This window comes from Neomonachus schauinslandi, chromosome 1, assembly GCF_002201575.2.
Source record: "Neomonachus schauinslandi chromosome 1, ASM220157v2, whole genome shotgun sequence".
NCBI classification, from domain to species: domain Eukaryota; kingdom Metazoa; phylum Chordata; class Mammalia; order Carnivora; family Phocidae; genus Neomonachus; species Neomonachus schauinslandi.
This window is the reverse complement of record NC_058403.1, coordinates 165,952,218-165,974,811: the sequence shown is the minus strand read 5'-3', so window position 1 is coordinate 165,974,811 and position 22,594 is coordinate 165,952,218. Positions and strand designations below refer to the sequence as shown.

The 22,594-nt window shown below is 40.8% G+C and overlaps 1 protein-coding gene across 1 annotated transcript in view; it reads left to right on the top strand.

The window, feature by feature from the left end:
• The window catches only part of GRM7 (glutamate metabotropic receptor 7), an 886,221-nt gene that overhangs the window by 578,888 nt on the left and 284,739 nt on the right, over nt 1–22,594 (top strand). The window contains 1 exon segment of the mRNA XM_021694901.1: nt 3,431–3,571. Within this exon segment, the coding sequence (XP_021550576.1) occupies nt 3,431–3,571 (141 nt within the window).

Sequence of the window (22,594 nt, the reverse complement as noted above, 5' to 3'; positions counted from 1 at the left end):
CACAGACCCACACAGCGTGTCTCTGAGCGAGAACAACATGTCTGTATTCACCAGGACACTGTGCGGCTTCCATACCAAAAAAAGCCAAACTGTTGAGGTCTTCAGGACACCACTCAAAAGCAAATATATGCTACATTACTACTTGACTGAACGCTCTGAGTTTTCCCCTCAGAGTCCATGGACCTTCAGAGGAGGTAGTGAAGACACAGGGCTATTTCAGTTACCTTTTCCGCAACACTAAGACACAGCAGCTAGATTGAAATGCCGGGCTGGAGAGCCCAGAGTGGTGACAGGGCATACAGGTTTGGAGGCTGCAAAGGGGCCCAGAGCAGCAATGCTGAGAAAAATTCACCAGCAAGTAATACAGCATGTTCTATCTTCCTGGGCCATCTGCAAGCAATAGGATGGTAAGCAAAGCTCCTGCCATCTGAACCAAGGCATAAATTTGAGGCCAAGAGGGTGGCAATACTGAGATCTTACAAATTGGGCTGGAACTGCTCAAGTCCCACCTGCTGATGTTCAGGATTTGCTCCGGAATCCTGCTTCTCAAAGTCCGGGCAGCATGAGGATCATGTGGGGCTTGTTAAAATGGAGGATTTGCCCTGGAGCCCTGCTTATTAAAGTATAAGCAGCATGAGCATCATCTGGGATTTTTAAAACTGCAGTGTATCTGGCCCCACCCCAGACCTCCTCAATCAGAATCTGCATCTTAGGAGATACTCAGGAAATTCATATATACATGCATTTGGGAAGCAAGAGCAGTTCTCAACTTACAGGTGCAGGTAGCCAGCGGGCTCACAGGGAGGAAGAAGAGGAGGAAGCTAAGCATCAGCTATGTACGTGAGTGAAAAGGACAGGGGCTCTGGTTCAGACGTCCTGCTCCTTTTCTATGTTGTGCTGTAGTGCATAGAGACAGCCTTTATGATACTTGCTTTCTTTCCTGAAGTCTGTTTGTTCTCACTCAGATCAGAGGGATGTTCTGACTGCTGCTTTCCTTTCTTTTTCTTCTCTTTTAAATGTTCTGTGGTCACCTACCTGCACATTAGCCGCAATACTAGTCCCTCCTTCCTCAATGGGCTCTTGCATTTCCAGCAGACACAGGATGGAGAGAAGCGTTTTGACGCGGTAGACATTTTCAATGATGAGGTTTCCTTTAAAGATGTTTTCTTCTGAGCTGAGGCATGGATATATCCTTGTTACAACCTGAGCCATTTCAGTAGTTCCTATTCTGAGGCTGGTTTGGGATTCAGACCTGTGGCACACGGCAGAAGAGTTTACTTCTGAAACTTGGATGTTTTCTGTCTAGGGTGCTTCTTCCTGAAGGGTGTTTTGTTTGCGTGTTGCGCATAGAGGCTCCAGGTGCTGTGAGTGTTTCAGTTGTCTGGCTACTTAAAAAATTACCTCCAGTGTTACTGGCTTAATCATCAACTACCACTGTGCAACGGGAGCTGGTCTTAGCTAAGTGGTTCTTCTACCACGGTCTGCTGGAGGGCTGCAATCTCCAAAGAAGTTTTGCTGAGACGGGCTGGGCTTTTTCCACAGGACCTATCATCCTCCTGTCAAATGTCTTAGAGCACGGCAGCTGGATTCCAAGAAAGAGAATTCCACAAAAACAAGCCACAGTGAGGCCAGGGCTTCCCAGCCTCTGCCTGCGTCACACCTGTCCATGTGCCACGGAGAAGGGCACAGTGCAGCAAAGGGGACGTGTAGATAGGTATGAAGCCCTGGAAGCAGGGTCTAATTAGGGGTCTAATTAGGGGTCATTGTCACATAATCACAGCACTGTTGATTACTTGGGTTTTGGGGGGGGCCAGGTGGGAGGGGGGGACATGGGGCAAAAAGCTGCTCACCAGTCACCATGTATGCATGTGTATACATGACTGAATGCATATATTTAGTGTTTTTGGAAACATCGGGGACTCATGTGTATTTTCCTTAAAGATTTTCCTTTGTTTAGGAATATTGTGTTCTACTTAATAGCCGTCTGGAGGCAGGGCTGTGGTAGAACAGGGAGGCAGGAGGACTTCCAGCCGGGTAGCTTAATCAGTATTGATATCAGAATGTGATCACGTATTCTAGCCAGATTACTTTCAAATCAGTTAAGGTAGTGGGATAAAAGGACAGTTGGCCAGCATGTACTGACATGAGCCTGGAAAATGACCTAAGAGATGCCAAATACTCTTTCTATTTTCCCTAAAATATTATATAATCTCTTGTGCTTTGTTTTTTTCCTTTTTACTCTGTCTCATTTACTTATTTCAGATTTTCTATTTATAGTAGGTGTCATATATGTCAGGCCATGAATTTGGTGTTAGCCACTTAGTGGTGAATAGAGTTAACCTGATAAGCTCCTTTCATGGAGTTTAGAGTCTGAAGCTATTTTTTTATGGTCTTAAAACGAGGGGAAAACTGAGTAATTTAAATAATGTGAAAGCAAGTCCATCTCCTGTGGTTGTTAACACTGAACTCTGTAAGTTTCCAAAGTCTTCTCACCACCCCAAACAAGGTGCTGTGAGGGAAGGAGATAGGGTTGTCTTCGTTTCTGCAGAAAGATGAAAGGAAGATGAGGAAAGCATACACTTGCTCATGTTCCCCTGACTTAGGAAGTGGTGGAGCTGGCCCTCCAGCCCGCCTCGTGATACTGAATCCTGTCTGATTCTCCTAAGACCTTGTGGCTCCGTTGGAACATTTAAGGCTGCACTCCTAAAGAGGTAGCAAGAGATTTCCTGGGGACCTGGCCTCTTGAGTTTCTGCTCCTCACACACACCCCTGCACTCGGTGAGCAACACTGAGCTTTATGTTAGACTCGCATTTACTTGTGGCCTTTTCAGAAACTTCCATTTTGGTTAGAATATCAATGACACAATGGAGCATTATTAAAGGGAGGTGTTAAAATGCTATTCACAGGTCAGTAGCTCACGTAGTCTGAGATGCAACATTACCTAATAGTTGACTTCGGGCATGCTTCTATTTCATCTGAGCCTCTGTTTCCTCATTGGCAAAGTGGGAATGATAGTAGTTGCCGTATTGGTTGTTGAGATGAATAAAAGAACCTATGTGAAGCACAGAATCCTCTCCATAGTAAGCACTGAAATTATCAATTACTATCTTGATGATGAGGAGAAGACACTTTGTCCCTGGTCTAGCATCACTGGAGATGCAAGACATGTTGTGATCATCATGTCATCTTTAAGGCCATTGTGACTGTGTCATTTGTAGGTCACATCCCTGCCTGACAGATTGAAATAGGGATTTAGCCATAGGTTAGCACTGGAATATTTTTTTTCTTTTTTTTTTTTCTTTTTTTTTTGATTGACACAAAAGAGCATCCAGTCTACTAAAACAAAGAAAAACCATCACTGGTATTTTTATTTCTAAACGTCCCAGCAGTGCCCCATAAGCAATGACCTTTTCATTTAACTCTGTTTAGGGTTTGATGCCTATTTTACGTCCCGCACACTTGAAAACAACAGAAGAAATGTATGGTTTGCTGAATACTGGGAGGAAAACTTCAACTGCAAGTTGACGATTAGTGGGTCAAAGAAAGAAGACACAGATCGCAAATGCACAGGTAATTTCATTCTAGTTGTCCTTCTCCTGGTACTCTACGTGGCCATCATTGAAATGTCTGCATAGCTGACAGAAGGAAGCTTGGCTGGAGACAAATTGAAAAAGTAAATTGAATTTTACTAGATTGTTCAGAAAATGGAACAGGAGCATAAGTCTTGCAGGACAAGAGTAGAACAGACAAAATTGTATTCTTTTCTGCCTGTCCATCTAGCAGTAATTGACATTTTCATTGATTCTTGGAATTCAAAAGGTCCTGTTGCTTTGAATGTTCTCAGTGATAAATATTAGTTCACGTTTTAGCCAGGAGTATGAAGTCATTTTCACATAGATGAAAATCCAGCAAATCCCCTATCAGCACCAGATTTAACTCTTATCGTGGACCATAATGTGTATTTGATTAAAGAAACAAGATACTTGGGTTTAGAGTAATGAGAATTCCAGTGGATTTCCATAGCATCCAAGTTAATGAGTCACCTGCTATTTAAAATATGCTTAAAAATACTTGGGAGGGGGCACCTGGTTGGCTCAGTCAGTAGAGCATGTGACTCTTGATATCGGCGTCATGAGTTTGAGCCCCATGTTGGACTTAGAGTTTACCTAAAAAAATACATAGGCAGCCTCGTAGGTAACCTTGCATAATTATTCCAAATTAAAAAACGTGTGTGTATGCCATGCATATATATGTACATGTATGAAGTAGTCAGAAGATAAAATTAAACATTCATTGGTGTATTCACAAATATTTATTGAGCAACTCCTTCCTGTTCACAATACTAGGCACTGTGATCTGATGGTAAGCAAGCCAGGTAAAGACCTGGCTTTCATGCTGCTCAGAGGACAGTGGGGGAAAATTGATGTTATCCCTGTGATCTCTCCATGAATACATAATTATAAACTGTAATAAGCATTCTGAGGGTTATATGGGCCTATAACTAAGAAGTTTCACTTACATTGAAGGCAGAAGCTGTCTCAAAAGACCTTCTTGAAGAGCCGGTAGGCATTGGCTAGTTAGAAAGGGGGAAGGGCAGATAGAATTTCTCATGGAGGAATAACATGACAAAGGGCTTGTAGCAGGAGCAATTATGGTGCCTCTGAGGACATAAAAAACAGAACTACCTGACTGAAGTATAGTGAATAGGACGAATGTGTGAGCTGAAGCTGCTAGTGTAGAGATGTGGACAAGGAATAAACCACGTGGGGACATACGTGGAATTTGGTCTTTACCGTAAGCTTACTGGTACCAGCGGCGGCGGTGGTGGTGGTGGTTATAGAAGCATGTGACATGTTCTACCATCTTACCACCTAGCCCTATATTACATAGCAATACCCAGTTTCATACTTCAGTAGCCTTGATCATTTGTAGTGATGACCTTGAGATACCACAAAACGCTAAAATGTTATTCTGAATGATCTAAAAAACTCACTCATTCGGATATACTGATACTTAGTTTATCTTTGCAGTGTGGGTCTTTGAATATTGGTCATCCAGATACGGTAGATTGGCCCATTCAACAGACACCTATTAATGAGGAATAATGCATGCAAACCATGGTCCTAAACACATCAGGAATGGTGTGAATATGCCTTTTCCTCAAGGTGTTTTTGTGAAGGAGAAGATAAGATAGGAACAGAGCTATGAGTAAATATAATGATACAAAATCAATATTACATAATTAGATAAATAACAGTAAATTACAATACCAGTGAACTATATTCTCTATGCCATGGTATATAGCAACAGTGTTTTCAGAAATATGATCTTTATAATATTGAAGGGAGGGAGAAAAAAAATTACTTCAATGTTGACTAGACCTGGGTGAAACAAAACTCTCAAGAGGAAACTGAAAAAAATTAGTTTGCCATCTGGATAATTTGTCTATATGACAAGGAACATCCAGGTACACTAGAAGTATCTTGATGATTAATGATAGCAGTTTTTTGGTTTCTTCTGACATTTTGTGTTCTGTAGAGTCTGGAAGGTGGAATGGATTGTCTTGTGGCCATTAGGATTGTTCTAAGGCCAAGCCCCACACTTTTAATGTTTTGACAACACTGTTTTATCTGTAATCACATTTTCATGCTGATCAGCAAGAATTGGGGTTCATAAAAACAAGCTCATTATCCAAATCATTATCTTTCAAAAATGGATATAGAAGTGTTTTTTTTTTATATCCCATTCATTCCATGTAAAAAAAATCTGTGATCACATTTACTAAATTATCTGTGACCCAAAATTATTTCAATACTGTCTCTGCCCTCTTTCCTTCCTTACCACTTTCACCATTGTAAGATGTGCCCTACTGAGTGAAGATAAACACTACTAACCTCATTGTGTCCCTTATTCCTGTCACTGGATATGAGTACATGGGTGGTCGTATGTTTGTTTCTTGTACCGCCTTTCCCCAAATCCAGTGAATCCCATATTCTGCTTTGGAAGTATTCACAAATTACTTTAGACCTTTAGAAACAGTTGACCCTTGAACAACATGGGTTGGAACTGCACGGGTCCACTTAAACAGATTGTTTTCTATAGATACAGTACTATAAATGTATTCTCTTAAAATTTCCTTAACATTTTCTTTAGAATACTTTGTTAGAATACAGTATGTAATACCTATAGCATACAAAATATGTGTTCATTGACTGTGTTACTGGTAAGGCCTCCTTGCAACAGTAGGCTATTAGTAAAGTTTTTGGGGAGTCAAAAGTTACAGGTGGATTTTGACTATGCAGGGGTTGACACCCCTAACCCCCCATGTGCTTCAACTTGGAAGTGGAATGATTGGAGAAAAAGCATGCTGAGAGGGAAGGAAGAGATGGAGAGAAGTGACAGATTGAATTGTATTGATAAGAGTTCTTGAGACCATGGTGAGAAATTAAGTTTTAATGATGGAAAAGAGTGGATGGGAGAGGGGAGTTTTGATGGGCTTAAGGATGTAGATGATAAAAGGGAAAGATGCTTTGGTAACCAGGTTTAGAAACACAGAAAGAATGGTCACATTGGAAAGAAATAACCCAATGAGGAAGCAGGCTAAGAAGTCTGGCACTGAAGACAACAAGTCTGGCTCTAGACAGCATAGACAGTGGATGTTCTGAGGACTGCAGAGAGCAGCCCACCTTGCAGATCTCCCTCTACGACTGGGTTCTGCTAAAGAATAAGAAAGTCTTAAAATACTCCTAGGATTTGGGCACAAATTAAAATGCCAATTTGTTTTTCTATATCTTTTTACATAGCCTTTTTAGCCATAATGAGGTATTTATTATATATTAGCTCCAAGTAGATGATCGATGAGTCAATCACCTGGCCAGACAAGCTTTGAAGGTGAGGTGTGGGTCCCATACTAGTTGGAGAGAGCAGATTTCTGCAGTCAGGGAATAGCAGTGAGTTCTGAAAAGCCAAGGTGGTAAAAAGTCATGGAAGGAAGAATAACTGATGAAAAAAATGATATATTATTAAACTGTGTATACTTCATAATTTAACTTGGAGCTAGATGTGCCTGAATTCTTATAGAAACTTACCTGAACGAACGGGCAATTTTTATTCCTATAAATTATCCATATGCATTTAAATGCATATGTTTGTCTCCTTCAAATATTTTAAGAACATCCAGCTTTGCTTGATACCCAATTCCTAGTTCTCTCAACCTTAAGAGCTAGTCATTCTTCATCCTACCTTCCCTGGTGATTCCCTAATTTTTACTGATACAGACTAAGATTTGCTGGTGGCCCATCCTGCTCATGGGTTATCTTGACTGACATCCCCCAAGGGGACATACAGTTAAGTTTTTTGGTGGTTTAAGCTTTCACAGAAAGCACAAATTCTTGACAGATACTATGCTGTTTCATAGTAGACCTAGATTTTGTCAGGGACATAGTGCTAGCTACACACACACTAAAGTCCTTCTAGATACTTCCAGAATAAAGTAAGTTCTTCTAGATACATTACAGAATAAAGTCCCTCTCAATACTTCCAGAAGTATACTTCTAGACTATTCGTTGTTTGAGGGCAGAAAGCTCAGATGTGATTTTTCTTTTTTGTGCTTCCCAACTCCCACCTCACTAGCTCAATGTGTTTACCCTTAACACTTGCTAGTATATTGTTGACACAAAGACCAGTTTAGAATATGATCTTTTTGGGAATGACATGTTTTTATGGAGATACCAAGGTTAAGGAAAGAAGGAAAAGTATACAGGTGGTGATACCCCTGAAAAAGAGATTTGAGGCCATCCTGGAGTGCAGAAAATCACTCTAGCAAAGTGTTTAAGAAACCAGAGTTTTTGGCATAAAAGAGGCCTGGGTTTGTGTTTTAGAGCTATCCCTGAATGCTCCCATGAGAGATTGGACATTATTTAACTTCTCAAAGTCTTTTCTCATCTTTGAAATTGGAATAATAAAGCTTTACACCTTAAGTTGTTGTAGGGATTACATTAGATAACTTACAGAGGAACTAAAATGATACTGGCATATTTTTTTTTTTTTAAAGATTTTATTTATTTGACAGAGAGAGATACAGCGAGAGAGGGAACACAAGCAGCAGGAGTGGGAGAGGGAGAAGCAGGCTTCCCGCGGAGCAGGGAGCCCGATGCGGGGCTCGATCCCAGGGTCCTGGGATTGAGCCCCACATTGGGCTTCCTGCTCAACGAGGATTCTGCCTCTCCCTCTCCTTTCTTCCCTCTGTCCCCCGCCTCTCGTACTTGCTCACGTACTCGTGCGCTCTCTCTCAAATAAAATCTTTAAAAAATAAATAATAAAGCTCAGTAATGGTAACAATTACCTGCCATTTGGAGCTGAATGCAGTTGCCTGTGAGGGTTTCATGAAGATCCTATTGTCACATGTTAGTGATACAGAAAATCAGGGTGTATATCAAATCCTTTCAGGGAATTGAATAAGCATGTAAATATAGACCGAAGTTTTTCATTGGGATACACATTGTACAGTGATGTAAGGAGGTATCCAAAGTTTACAGACAGGCGGCATGCAACTTCATGCTGTGATGGAATATGAAGCTCAGGGTTTCAAGAATTTCAGTACCATAATGTAGAGTGTATGTCTAAGCATCCCTGGGCCTTGGACTTGACGGACACCTCATGTACCAACTTTCGTACCATTTTTATCTCTGACATGCTTTCTTTATGTGGTTGATAGCATCTCTAAGGTCTTTGCTCTCAAACCCATTCTTTTTTATTTTATTATGTTATGTTAATCACCATACATTACATCATTAGTTTTTGATGTAGTGTTCCATGATTCATTGTTTGCATATAACAACCAGTGCTCCATTCAGTACATGCCCTCTTTAATACCCATCACCAGGCTAACCCTTCCCCCCACCCCCCTACCCTCTAGAACCCTCAGTTTGTTTCTCAGAGTCCATAGTCTCTCATGGTTCCTCTCCCCCTCCGATTCCCCCCCTTCATTTTTCCCTTCCTACTATCTTTTTTTTTTTTTAACATATAATGTATTATTTGTTTCAGAGGTACAGGTCTGTGATTCAACAGTCTTACACAATTCACAGTGCTCACCATAGCACATACCCTCCCCAATGTCTATCACTCAGCCACCCCATCCCTCCCACCCCACCCCCCACTCCAGCAACCCTCAGTTGGTTTCCTGAGATTAAGAATTCCTCATATCAGTGAGGTCATATGATACATGTCTTTCTCTGATTGACTTATTTCGCTCAACATAACACCCTCCAGTTCTATCCACGTCGTTGCAAATGGCAAGATCTCATTCCTGTTGATGGCTGCATAATATTCCATTGTATATATATACCACATCTTCTTTATCCATTCATTTGTCGATGGACATCTTGGCTCTTTCCACAGTTTGGCTATTGTGGACATTGCTGCTATAAACATCGGGGTGCACGTACCCCTTCGGATCCCTACATTTGTATCTTTGGGGTAAATACCCAGTAGTGCAATTGCTGGATCGTATGGTAGCTCTATTTTCAACTTTTTGAGGAACCTCCATACCGTTTTCCAGAGTGGCTGCACCAGCTTGCATTCCCACCAGCAGTGTAGGAGGGTTCCCCTTTCTCTGCATCCCCGCCAACATCTGTCATCAAACCCATTTTTTAAACTCAGAAGGATGTTCTGAGAATCTGAATGTGCTTGCCTATTGCAGCCCATAAAAATTATCACTCTGTCATATCTTATGACTTACACAGAACATTTGTCTAACTAACATTACTCTTCTGCCAAATGTCACTTTATGGATACTGATTCATCAGAGTTACCTCTTTACTGAACAGAAGGAACTCAGCATTTAGAAATCCATCATCCCATGAAGGGACAATTTGACTTTCAAAGATTTGTTTTCCTTTTGAGATGACAGAAGATGAATAAATTGATGACTTTTTTAAAAAATAAAATCATTTTCCATTTCTAGTGCTTGCAAGTCACACAATAAGCAGATTCGATTTTGATTTGAGTCCCTAATCAGTGGTTGCTATGGAAAGATACTGGAGGCTTAAGAGCATACCCTGGTAAATGTTCACATTTGGGGAGAATCCTTAAACTGTCTTTTTCTTTACACCTCACTTATCAAAGATAATAATTTAAGTAAAGGTCACTTTCTTAGTGAAGCCAGAAAAGTCTTTTAAGAAATGCTGTTAATGAATAAACCATGTATTTCTCAAGTTTTCATTCATTTCACATGGGACCCAGGCCCATCAGAGCCTATATAATTTAACCAGTCTATCAAGACAAAGGAAGAACACTTGAGTAAGTCAAATGCCTTGAGAATATATGTGCAAAAAGCATTTATGACTATACTAATTAATTTTTCCTGCCATTTTATTTTATTCTGAATTGACCTTTAGTTGTTATATAGGTGTTCTATTGCAGCACCTAATATACTCAGCATGATTGAGGAATCCACATCTAAGTGTTACAGATAATGTCTAACCCCTTGGTGCTCTTTTTGAAGTCCTTTTGATGAGAAGCAATATAAAATACCATTTTTATACCTTTATGCTTTTTTAAATACAAGTTCAAGGCAGATTAATTATGACTTAGCATGTAGCAGCCATTATGGAATTGTGTTAATATGTTCTTTGTTAAAATTTTTATTCTGACTTACTTCTAGAAATCAAAATATTGGTTGATGTTTCTCTTGCTACCATACCCTTAAGTCTGCCCCTACCTCCTTCCTCAATGGCTGGTTTCTGTGTGGTAAATGGAACCATATAAGCCAAATTAATATTTTTTAATTTATTCATTTAAAATGAATATTAAGTATTAAATGTCTCAGAATCTTCACAGAAAGGTTAGGGTATTACTCTTTTTCCACTGGTCTCAACGAGAGTTGTGAATGGAGCAGTCCTTGTGGTTTTATTGTTTGGAAGACCTTCTGCAACAACCATCAGGAAACCTTATTACTTATAACACTTTGAGATTACACAGCACACCTGGGGCCACAGAGTGGGGTGATGGGTAGAGAGAGAAAATGCTCATCGCCTTGTGGTTCTACTTTAATTGAGAGCCAGGGTGGGGCCCATTGGTTTATTCTTCACTGGTGAGTTTAAAAATCATAATACTGGGCATTTGAAGTGCAGATAGAGAAAAGTGAAGTGGCCCAAATTGTCAGTTATTGAAATCAACCAATAAGATCTAAAATAAAGGAGTCTCACTGGGGAAATGTCCTCAGGACTAAATAAAGGTCTAAAATAAAGGAGTCTCACTGGGGAAATGTCCTCAGGACTCTTGATCTGTTCCTGTGGCTGGCAGCATGTTACAAAGATAGCCCTCTCTGTAAAGGATGCCTCTGCAATCAGAGCTTAAGGCAGGCACTTGCATTACAAAAAAGAAAAAACACCAAAAAAACAAAAAACAAAACCAAAAAAACCTGTCAGAGCTTCTACTAAAATCCACCTGTGATGCCAACGGATCGAAGTCCATGATGAGGACATTAACTTCTTGGGTAGCTGATAAGCTGAAAGTCAGGGGTAGAGCACATTATAACCCAGAGAGTACACAACTAAGTAGGATTATAGTAGCAAACCCTTTAATAATTACAGAGTAAGAGTCTGAAATCCAGTCTGTAACCATTGTTCTAAATAAGGAGGGTTCGTCCATGAAAATAGGTCCCTGATCTCTGGGGCCCACCCTGATAATCTGTTCAAGGATTTGAGTAATACTGTGAAATACTTTATCTTGTTGGGCCATCTGGTATAAGTAGGTTTGAACCTGTCCTGAGTTAATAGATGATTCCGTATGTCAGCAAATGAGTTTCTTAGTCCTCAGAACCGGTCAATTCAATCAAAGGAGGCAAGGATGTAATTGGATTACCCATGTTAGGCCTATATACTACAGGTACTTAATAAGAGGCATTTCTTTTTTTTTTTTTTTAAGACTTTATTTATTTGAGAGAGAGAACACAGAGGGAGAGTGAGAGGGAGAAGCAGACCTCCCACTGAGCAGAGGGACCCTGAGATCATGACCTGAGCTGAAGGCAGATGCAACTGACTGAGCCACCCACATGCCCCTCAAGTTGTCCCACTTCAGTTTGCAGTTCACGAAAAGGGGAGTTTTAGTTCTCAGTGATTCCCAGTCAGAGGATTAGACAAAAATTGGAAACCTTAGTTTGGAAAATTGTAGTCATATTGAAGGAAATGACATTTAACCAAAGTGACCATTGAAGACTTTGCAGGCAAATACAAAGAGTTACGTAGTTTGTGTGTGTGTGTGTGTGTATGTCTTAAAACAACTTAGGTCTTTTAATAGAGAAGGACCAGGCTTTTTTTTTTTTTTTTTTTTTAAGATTTTATTTATTAGAGAGCGTGTGCAAGAGAGAGCACAAGCAGGGTGAGAGGGAGAGGGAGAAGCAGGCTCCCCACCAAGCAAAGAGCCTGATGTGGGGCTCTCCCAGGACCCAGGATCATGACCCTGGTTGCAGGCAGAAGCTTAACCAGCTCAGCCACCCAGGCGCACAAGAAGGACCAGCCTTCTTAAATAATCAAAGACCTGTTAATAAACACAGGAAAGTATTTTGACAAGACACAAAATCTTTGTTTTCCAGGCAGATTACTTCAAAGGTAAAAAAACAAAACAACTCGAGCTCTCACAATATCTTATCAAGAGCAGATCAGTAGTCTAAGAAAACTTGTCCTTTTAGCAGAAGAAAATGACGTTTAATTTTACATGAATATACTTGGTATTAAAGCTTAATTTTAAAAACCTCATAATAACAATACAGTTTTTAGTCAATTTGACCACACAAGGTAAATTTCTTTCTTCCTACCTTTCTGTACCATTTTGTCCTTTGTGTTCCTCATTCCCATGGTAGAACAATGTTTTCTTTTAGGACAAATTTACTTTTCTTTCCTCATAACAAAAATGTATCATCATACCTTTTTTTTTTTTCATACCTGTTCTCAGCCAAAAACACATCCTACTTTCCTTGCATACAACTGTTTCCCTTATTTCCAGTAGCTTTAATGACCTATATTGGAATTTTTTAATCCTCAAAATCCTTTCTTTCTAGTGAAAACTAGTTGTGTTGTGAACTGCCTATTAAACTAGCATTCTTTAGATTGGCGAATATATGAATATACCTCATAAATTCTAAATATGACATGACCTTGAAAAACATTTGGGTTAGTTTCTGTTACATTTCCGGGATTTAGAAATTCTTCATCTGTAAGTGCTTATTTTTAAGCCATTAAATAGAGCTCTTTTACAAATTTTGGAAATACTTTCCAGAGGTAGGGAAAATACCATTATCTGTAACATACATACATGGACCTACAGAAGCAGACAGACACCAATCTCTTGCTTTCATTCCAAAACTGTAGCCATGAAGCAGGCATCATCCAAAACTCACCAGTTTCTAAGTAATTGTGTCTCTGGCAGACAGAATGAGTTAAAGTTACCTGCTTAAAAGCTTTTTGCTAATGTTTGTGGAGAAGACTTTTAAGTTTTTAATTTATCCTTGACAAGTAATCTTAATTAAGGAAGCTGTGATCTAGAGACTTTCTATCAGTTTGTATTTTATTTATTTTTTATTTTAAATTTTTGTTAGTTAACATAGAGTGCAAAATTGGCTTCCGAAGTAGAATTCAATGATTCATCACTTACATGCAACACCCAGTGCTCAACATAACAAGTGCCCTCCTTAATACCCATCACCCATCTAGCCCATCCCCCACTCACCTCCCTCCATCAACTCTCAGTTTGTTCTTGATCATTAAGAGTCTCTCTCATGGTTTGTTTCCCTCTCTCTCTCTTTCCCCCCTTCCCATATGTTCATCTGTTGTGTTTCTTAAATTCCACATATGAGTGAAATCATATGGCATTGCCCTTCTCTGACTGACTGACTTATCAGTTTGTATTTTAAAAAAGGCCTCTTTTGGGGCGCCTGGGTGGCTCAGTTGGTTAAGCGACTGCCTTCGGCTCAGGTCATGATCCTGGAGTCCCGGGATCGAGTCCCGCATCGGGCTCCCTGCTCAGCAGGGAGTCTGCTTCTCCCTCTGACCCTCCCCCCTCTCATGTGCTCTCTCTCTCTCAAATAAATAAAATCTTTAAAAAATAAAAAAATAAAATAAAAAAGGCCTCTTTCTCTTTTCTTTTTTCTTTTTTCATTCTCCAACAAGTTTAGTTCCCTCCTGGGGTGTTTACATTTCAAAGACATGGTAAGATTTTTATCTTGAAGGGACAGAGAAAGGAAATGTAAGTTTTCCCCCTAGGAGTTTGAGTGCCTTTTGAATAGCTTTGGAAGTCCCAATTAAAATGCGGTAGCCTTGTAATTAGGGGGAGTACCCCGTAGAGAATAATTATCTGGACAGAGGGTCAGATGGGACCTCTTCAGGGTGGAAAATGAAGAGGGGTCTTTTGGGTCACTCTGGTCATGGAAATGATAAACCCCCGTGGACCACACCAATTTTGCACAGCAGGAGAAAGCCTTTATATTAATGTTTTCCATTCACTGTGAGCCATACAGTGATCACTCTTTTTGGGAGGATGGACAAGGGGCCAGGCAATAAATATCCAAGTGAGGAGAGGGAGGGCCCTGTTAGGAATATCAGTGGCTCCAGACACCTTTGTCTTCCATTTCCCTTCTTCCTCACTAGAGGCCTCCATAACCTGGTCCGCTTTCCCCTGGAGGGCAGGGATGATTCATTTTCTTAGTTCTGCCCTGATGAGGGGAAAGCCAAGGGGACTCAGAATGTGCTGTATCTTGGTGGAAATGAGCAGAAAGCCCTGATGGATCTTTAAGAGAGTTACAGGGGCGCCTGGGTGGGTCAGTCGGTTGAGCCTCTGAATCTTAATTTCAGCTCAGGTCATGATCTCAGGGTTGTGGAATCCAGCCCTGCATCAGGCTCTGCACTCAGCAGGGAGTCTGCTTCAGATTCTCTCTCTGCCCCTCCCTATGCTCGTGCTCTCTCTCTCTCTCACTCTAAATAAGTAAATAAAATCTTAAAAAAAGATTATTTTAAAAAAAGTTATAGATTTTAGAGTGTTAAGAGATACTAGTCAGTTGATGCATTTCGGCAGCCATAACAATTGAGAGCCCTTTCCAAACAAATAAGAAAACCTGCAATACGAAGTTAGTTCCCCTCTCTTCTTGTTGCAGAAAATCTTGAGCAGAGATGAGAATTTCACTTAAGGTATGGTTTGTGTATGTGGGTTTTTTTTCTTATTTTCTACTTCTTGACTTTTCTCCTATCTTAATCTTATATATTATTGCTGGAACATTTTAGATAATGTCACCTTGAGACCTCTCTGTGGATGGCTGCTTTCTTTCCCAGGGTGTCCTAAGAGACTTCCACTAGTGTGATATGCACAGGGTCTTTGGGGATTGGCTTCTTCCACTAGTGTGATATGCACAGGGTCTTTGGGGAAAGCCCCTGGGCCTCTGGAGCATAAACCAGGGTCCTGGCATGTTGGTAAGCATGGCATTGATTAACACCCAGGAAGTGTCCCTTGGGTTTTGCATTTATCAAGGAGCTGGTGTACCTCCTTGTGGTTCTTAGAAGCCACGGGCACCAGCTGTTCAGCACGTTTATATCTGACTGTTAAGTTTTTAGGAATGTCATACCTGGGGTGGACCCAGAATATCTCATCTGGTCAGAGGACAAAGAGCAATCAATAGTAGTGAGTAAAGCAGTGACACGGATACTGTGAGGCCTTTGTTAGGTTTTCCCTCCTGTGATGTCACTGTCTTCTGGATATAAGGCTATTTCACCCTTCTGGAGTAGGACACGTAGTCTGGGCACGAACCACAAACTCCGTGGTCTCAGGTAGAGGTCTCTTGTCCTCCAGCTAGGGGAATCTTTTCCTCATGCCTCTGGCCCAGAGCCTCTCCCTGGGTGGTGACAAAACCCTTGGAATCCAATCCAACCTCCTTAGCTCTCCTTGGCCTTGAGGCCTTGAGGACCTCTACACACATTAACAGTCAATTAAGTCCTTCTAGTTAGTAGTATAACAGTCTCGTTTGACCATATGGCCTTGATCACAGTGCTCTGGGGAGATCATTGGATTTCTGTGGCAGCTGTAACCTCTTGGCTTGGATACTGCAGGCAACACATGACACAGGCAGTATGAGGGTGCACAGAGCAGCAAGACAGACCCCAGGCAAATGGTGCTCCTTTCCCAGATGGCAGTATCCACCTGAGTTAGGTGGTTAGGAAGCAAGTTGCAGGTACAGGGCATTCCCCTCCATCAACTGCAAGAGCAAACCTATAATCCTGCCAATTATACCAATTGTTTTTGTGCTGGTGTCAGACTCTGAATAACCAGTGTTGTGATTGGACTGGACTTTGGGGTTCTTACTATGATTTCAAGACACCCTTCATCAAACACCATCAGGAATCTGGGAACAAATATATGTTTATTACTGAAAAGACTGGAAATTATACAACATACCAGAGGCTACACAGCAAGGTTGCAGGAGGAGAACAAGAGAGAGCGCGCATGCACACATGAGCCTGGGGTTCTGCTTTATGAGGGCTGAGGGCGGGGGCCTACAGTTTCACAGGCTCACTCTTTATTGGTGAGTTTAAAACACAAGACTGATCATTTAAAGTGCGGGAAAAAGACAAGTGGCCCAAATGGTCACTTACCTAATCAACCAAGATCTCTAAAACAAAGGAGCCTTGGTATAGGGAGGTGGCCAAGTTCTTTATCTAGTTGTGTGGCTGGCAATGTGTGTATTGGAGATTGCCATCTTCGAAGTGGGTTCCTCTGCAAAGCATAACTCAGGAAGCTTCTGTCTGAATTACAAAACAAAAAATAAACTGCCAAGACTTATGCTGCAGGTATATAACTTTGTGGATCTAGTACAGCATTTTATAGCAATTATTTGTGTGCATTTACTAATAGAATTTAGATAGATGAAACAATAATTAATATGGAATTCCCCAAGTTAGAATTACCGAATGTCATATCTGAAGTCCTCATTGTTCTTGGAAAACTTCTTTTAATTCTTTCTGAAACAGGAGTATTGGATAAAAATCCCCATGTCCATAAAAGATGATTACATTTCTAGACATTTGGCTCCCATACGGAAGTCAAAAAAAAAAAGAAAAAAAAGGAGGCGGGGGGCTTTAGTGTAACACTAAATGCCATGTTTGTTCTATGGCTTTCCCTTTAATGCACTTAGATATGAAAGCATATCTTCTGTATTATTTTAAAATCAATACGGTTATCTTTTTAAAGGAATTTAGGAACAAAAATGTGGCTTCTTTTTGATGGGCAGCATCTCAGCTATGTCAGTTATTTCACCAGATAAATTTGAGAGAACGTGAGCAAGATGGTGGCAATGTTTGATTCTGAGAGCAATGATTAGTGTAGCCTCTCCGATAGTTATCTATTAAAGTAGGTACAACTCTCAGGCCACAAAACTAGTCGTGTAAAAAAATGTAACTTCTGACTGTTTTCTATAGTTTCATTTTGTTTTTGAGACTCTATTCTAATAGTCGAAATTTAATCCGTCTTTTTAGAGTCCCTCATTCCACCCGATCAATGGGGTTAAACCATACTTATAGAGGGCTTTTTCAAGGCCAGCACATAGGAGTTGCTTACGAGGTCCCTTTCCTCTGTGCCTTTGGCATCTCTCCATGACTCCTTACTGGGCATGAATCCACGTCCTGGAATGTCCCTTGCCTGTGCTGGCCCTTAATAGTGGAGATGTAAGGTGACTACAGCTGATTCTTGGTCCTGGCCTCAGGGCTTCTCCAGGTTCAGTTCTGATTTCGATTACTTCCATAGTCCTCCCGTGACCATGGTGGAGGAGATGACCGTTTAGGACCCTTTCCAAGGACATACCCCAGCATTCAACTTTGTGCTTCCCCGTGGTCTCTTCTTTCCCCTCTTCCATTCTGTGTCTGTTAGGGGCTGGGGGAGGAGGCTAACTTAGATCCAATCCTTCCAATCCTCTTATATATGGTGTACACTGTGTGTCCTGAATCCTTCAGGACTTCAACTTTTGAAGCTCAGAGCCTGGTACTGATCACATGATGCTGGCTTCTAAAACTCAAAAGTCGGTCTTTTTTTTTTTTTTTTCCTGTTCCCCTGTGTTATGTTATAAACTGACTAAAAAGAGTGAATAAGAGCTATGGCTTCCAAGGCTGAGAGATAGTCACAAGGAGGGAGGGAGGAAGGAAGGAAGGAAGGAAGGAAGGAAGGAAGGAAGAAAATGAAAGGCACATTAAAATAACATAGTAACATAGAAGAATATTGCCATACAACACTATATTAGCACAACCCAAGTATAAGAGGTATGGATGGCAGGCCAGGTCCTTGTCTCCACTAAATAGTGCAAATAAAGCACTAAACTCCTAAAGCTCATTTTCTTAAACCTTGACCAGATACCCAAGGCAAGGGGCTGGCTATCTTCAGCCTTCTGATATAGATGTTTATAGGACCTGCAGTAAATGAGTTCTTCTTTCTGCCACAAACCCTTCAAAGCATAAAAAATGGTCTGTACCAAACACCATTGTACTTGAAGCTGTGTTCCCTCAAATTCCTCTTGCCGGAGAGCACACCAAAGCATCTAAAGGAGTTGTCCTTAATTCTGTGTAGAATCAAGCCAGGCAGTGGAACACCAAATTGAAAGCCCAGGGGTACTTAGGAAAAATGGTTCCCATAAATGTTAGAAGCCATAATTACTTGAGTTGTGTGTCATTTCTTTCTCATTAGCTCTGATAGGCAATGGCTTTAAAAATGGTAGTTATGGCCTTTCCATATTCAGAAAGTCTGTCAGGCTAGGCAGTTAATGAGAAGGAATTCCTGAACTAGGGGAATTGATGTGTATGCGTCTTCTCAGCATCAGTCCTTGTAAACAAAGTGCCTCTTCTAAGCAATAGAAGTATTATAAATTGGATGCTTAGAGTCATTTTAGTAGGTATGAGAAAGGGCTGTTGAATGACTTATCAAGTATCATCCAGCAACTTAGAATGGAATATAGCTTTCCTTAGGAAGAATTTCTAATAATACAGCTTTTCTTTTTTCTTTTTACCCCCTTTTCCCTCTCCCAAAGAGAAATATGGATACTAAAAGCATTTTAGGTTTTCATAGAATATGCAGCATCATAGTCCTTTTTTTTCGAGAATAAAATGTGTTCACCACTTAAATACCTACCATAGAAAAAAACCCAGATAAAAACTTGGAAGAGCAACTTCTAACTTTGTCTCACTGTTTCCAGTAACAGTAGATCGGGTGTGTGGATGAACACATGGGAAGGTTTCCCATTCCTTCGTCCTCAAATAGTATTTATTTTTCCCCTTCCTGGGCACAGATAGCTCTGTGCTGACTTGAAGGATAGTGACTATTAGGTAGAAACATTCTAGTCAAGCTGCCGGCTGAAGTCCCACTGGCTGACTCATGTGTCGCCATGGGCTGGTGACTCAAACATCCCGAGCCTTGCATTTCCTCACGTGTAAAACCGGGATGGAAATAGTCCCTACTACACGGGATTGTGCACAAGGGTAAGCAGGACTTTGCTGTCTCAGAATTTAGCTGCCATTGTTGTGGTGGTTGGTGGGGATGACGCATGCTCCCTTTGGTCCAAAAAATCAAACAAAAAAACTCCTCCATGAGTTAGAATCGCCTGTCCTTTCTTTATTTCCATACCCAGACTCGTTCTTCCTTTACATGTCCTCTGCCTTATATGTAGCTATACACATATCAAGACACTTTTATGTGCTTATATCATCCAATTTGATGCCTGTATCAACCTTGTGAAGTGGACAAGGCAGGTGTCCTCCCTTTTTTACAGATCAAAACAAAAGTGAAGGTTGGAGAAATCCTGTGACTTCCATGGGAGCATGGCTGCTAATAAGAAAAATAAAATAAGCCCGGCAGCCTCCATTGATTTCTCTCATGAATTCTGTCCCTCGTTCACTTAGCAAACGGGTGTGCAGTAGCTGCCCTGGGCCACACCTGTGCTGGAGGTGAGAATACAGGCTTTGCTTTCAGGGGCGTCTCTTCCAGCACAGGAGGCAAACAGAAAACCAAGAGCGAATGAATAAAGTAATTACAAATTGTGACTAACCCTGTGAAGGAAACCAACAAGTGGCTGAACTAGAAAACTACAGTAAAGAATTGCCGCAGGAAGTGGAGTTGGCAGCGATCACCGCAACTGTGCTGGCTGTCGCTGAAGGCTTATTATGCCCATTTCACAGATGAGGAAATTGTGTCTTGCTTGGAAAAACCAAATGATGAAGGCAGCTGATTTCTCCCATGCCCTTTGTCCTCTAAGACCTAGTCGCTTTCCAGGCCTCCTGGAAAACCGAGCGTGACTAGACGCTTGCTCATTTTGGGTAACTTCATGGTTCTGTTTAGAGAGCAATTCCTTGCATTGTGACACCCAGCCACAGATGGACTCTTAGTAGAACTTACTTGAAAACGATCCTGGGTTGATCCCTTTGGTCCTACCTTATAAATAGTACAGTGCAGTGGAAAAGCAAGTTGACCTCATTTCTTTTTCTCCTCTCCTGAACTCAAAAATAAAGCAGTATTTTCCAGTTTATGCTCAAACTTTGTTATATTGATGACAAGCTAGTAGCTGTACAGAGAGAAAAGACACAGGATTCAAACTCCTTTTCCCATAATTATACAACAGGGAATTGCAGCTACAACCATAAAATTCTCTCTGAATATATCTCCCCCCCCCCCCCCCCCCCCCCGGGATTCCTTGTCCTTCTAGGGTAGGACAAAGGGACCTGCAGCCTTCTCAGAGCAGATGGTGGAGACTCAAAGTGAGAAACAGACTAAGTACGAAATAATACCTTGAAGGGGATGCATACCAATATTGGAGAAGCAGGTATAAATTGAGCTACCAAAGTGGTCCAGTGCTCTAGCAGAAGTAGGCAATTTACTATGGAAGGAAAATGTTGAATTACAACATATTGTTTTTTCATTTGAGAAAAATGCAACTGTCACAAGCAAGTTTCAGGCAAGTTTGTAACAAATGGCTACATTTTAGAATCAGTTTTTTTTTTTTTTAAACCACAAAGAGAAAAGGACAACTATGCCAAGAGCCAATCTGAAGCAGTTCTCCTTCTGTGGATACAAGTGTACACAAATCATTAGGACAAATGGCTATTGGTCTTGTAATGTCTGACAGCCTGACTGTTAACATGACTGCATAAATCATGCTTCCAGCCTGGAGTATATTTCAAGAGATTCTCTCTTTCCTTGGACACGTTTTGAGATTGCAGAGAAAGTGTTAACTGAATTTTAAGAAGTGTTCACAACCTAACTTGGTGCTTTGTTTTGCATGCAGTAATCATGTTACACCAGTATTTATGACATTTCAACGTCCACATATTATTCATTGAAAGAAGACTAAAACTCTAAGTCTGGTCTCCAGGCCCCCCTGTGGCAGGGTGCCCTCTCTTATTTCTGTATCTGTGAACTTCCTGCAGTTCTGTAAAGGCACCTGGATTTTCCCTACTACAGGGCCTTTGTATGTGCTGTTGCATCTGCCTGGGATTCTCTTTCTTCAGTACAGTGGACTAGTTTGACTAGTTAACACTCACGCACGCTTCACATCTCAGAGTGTCACCTCTATGAGAAGCTTCCACTGATGCTCCCACCACAGTCTAGGTCAGGGTCTTTGTTATCTTCTCCCCCCTTTCTTTCCTTTAAATGGCATTGTGTATGTTTGTGATGGTGTCCACCTTTTGGAGTATGTGGTGAATGTCTCTGTCCTGTACTCAGCTGCGAGCTCTGTGAAGCCAGGCGCTCACTTCCATGGCTTTCTTCACACCGCCAGCCCTAGCTCAGCTTGGGCATCGAGTAGGAGTTGTCAAAGAATTAACTTCCAGTGCTTAAAACAAAAATCTGCTTTGCATAAAACATGTCCATGCAGTTGATCACATGGTGGGGGGGGCGGTCAGGTGGTGTGTGCCTGTGTTGTCCTAAAGGTGCCCAGCTTGTTGTACTTAAGGCAACTGAAGCACAATCTCCGATTTGTAGAGTCAGTCTGGGCAAATGGATTGAAATCAAGTGCTTTGTAGGATTTATTGGGCTGTATCTGTTAAATGTTTCATAAGCCCATTATGTTGTTTTTTTACAAAACACAAAAAGAAAATAGCAAGGTCTGCATTTATTTGATTTGACAAGTGCTCCATTTTAAGTAAAAATGTGAAAACTCTAAAATCTAATAAACTATAATATATAAACCATTCCTCCCTTAAAAACAAAATCACAGGAGCAGAAGAATAGGAACACATCAGTCTCTCAGTTTTGATCATATCCTTCCCTCTACTGATTAATGCAATTCTCATACCTGAAGAATTGCTGCATTTTATATGCTAGGTGGAAGAAATGAGATTCAGGTCTAAAACCATAGTAATAAAAAGAATAAAATAGCCAATGCTTATTAGATGTTTAAATGACAGTCTCTCATCCCACCAAATAAATTGGTGAATACATATCTAAATGAACAAAAGTGTTAGCTTTTTGCATGTTTTACATTTAAGATTTTAATTTTGAGTATCTTTTTAAAAATAATTGCCATAAGTACTATTTATTGAGTGCTTGCCATGTGTGAGCCAGTAGCTCAAGCACTTT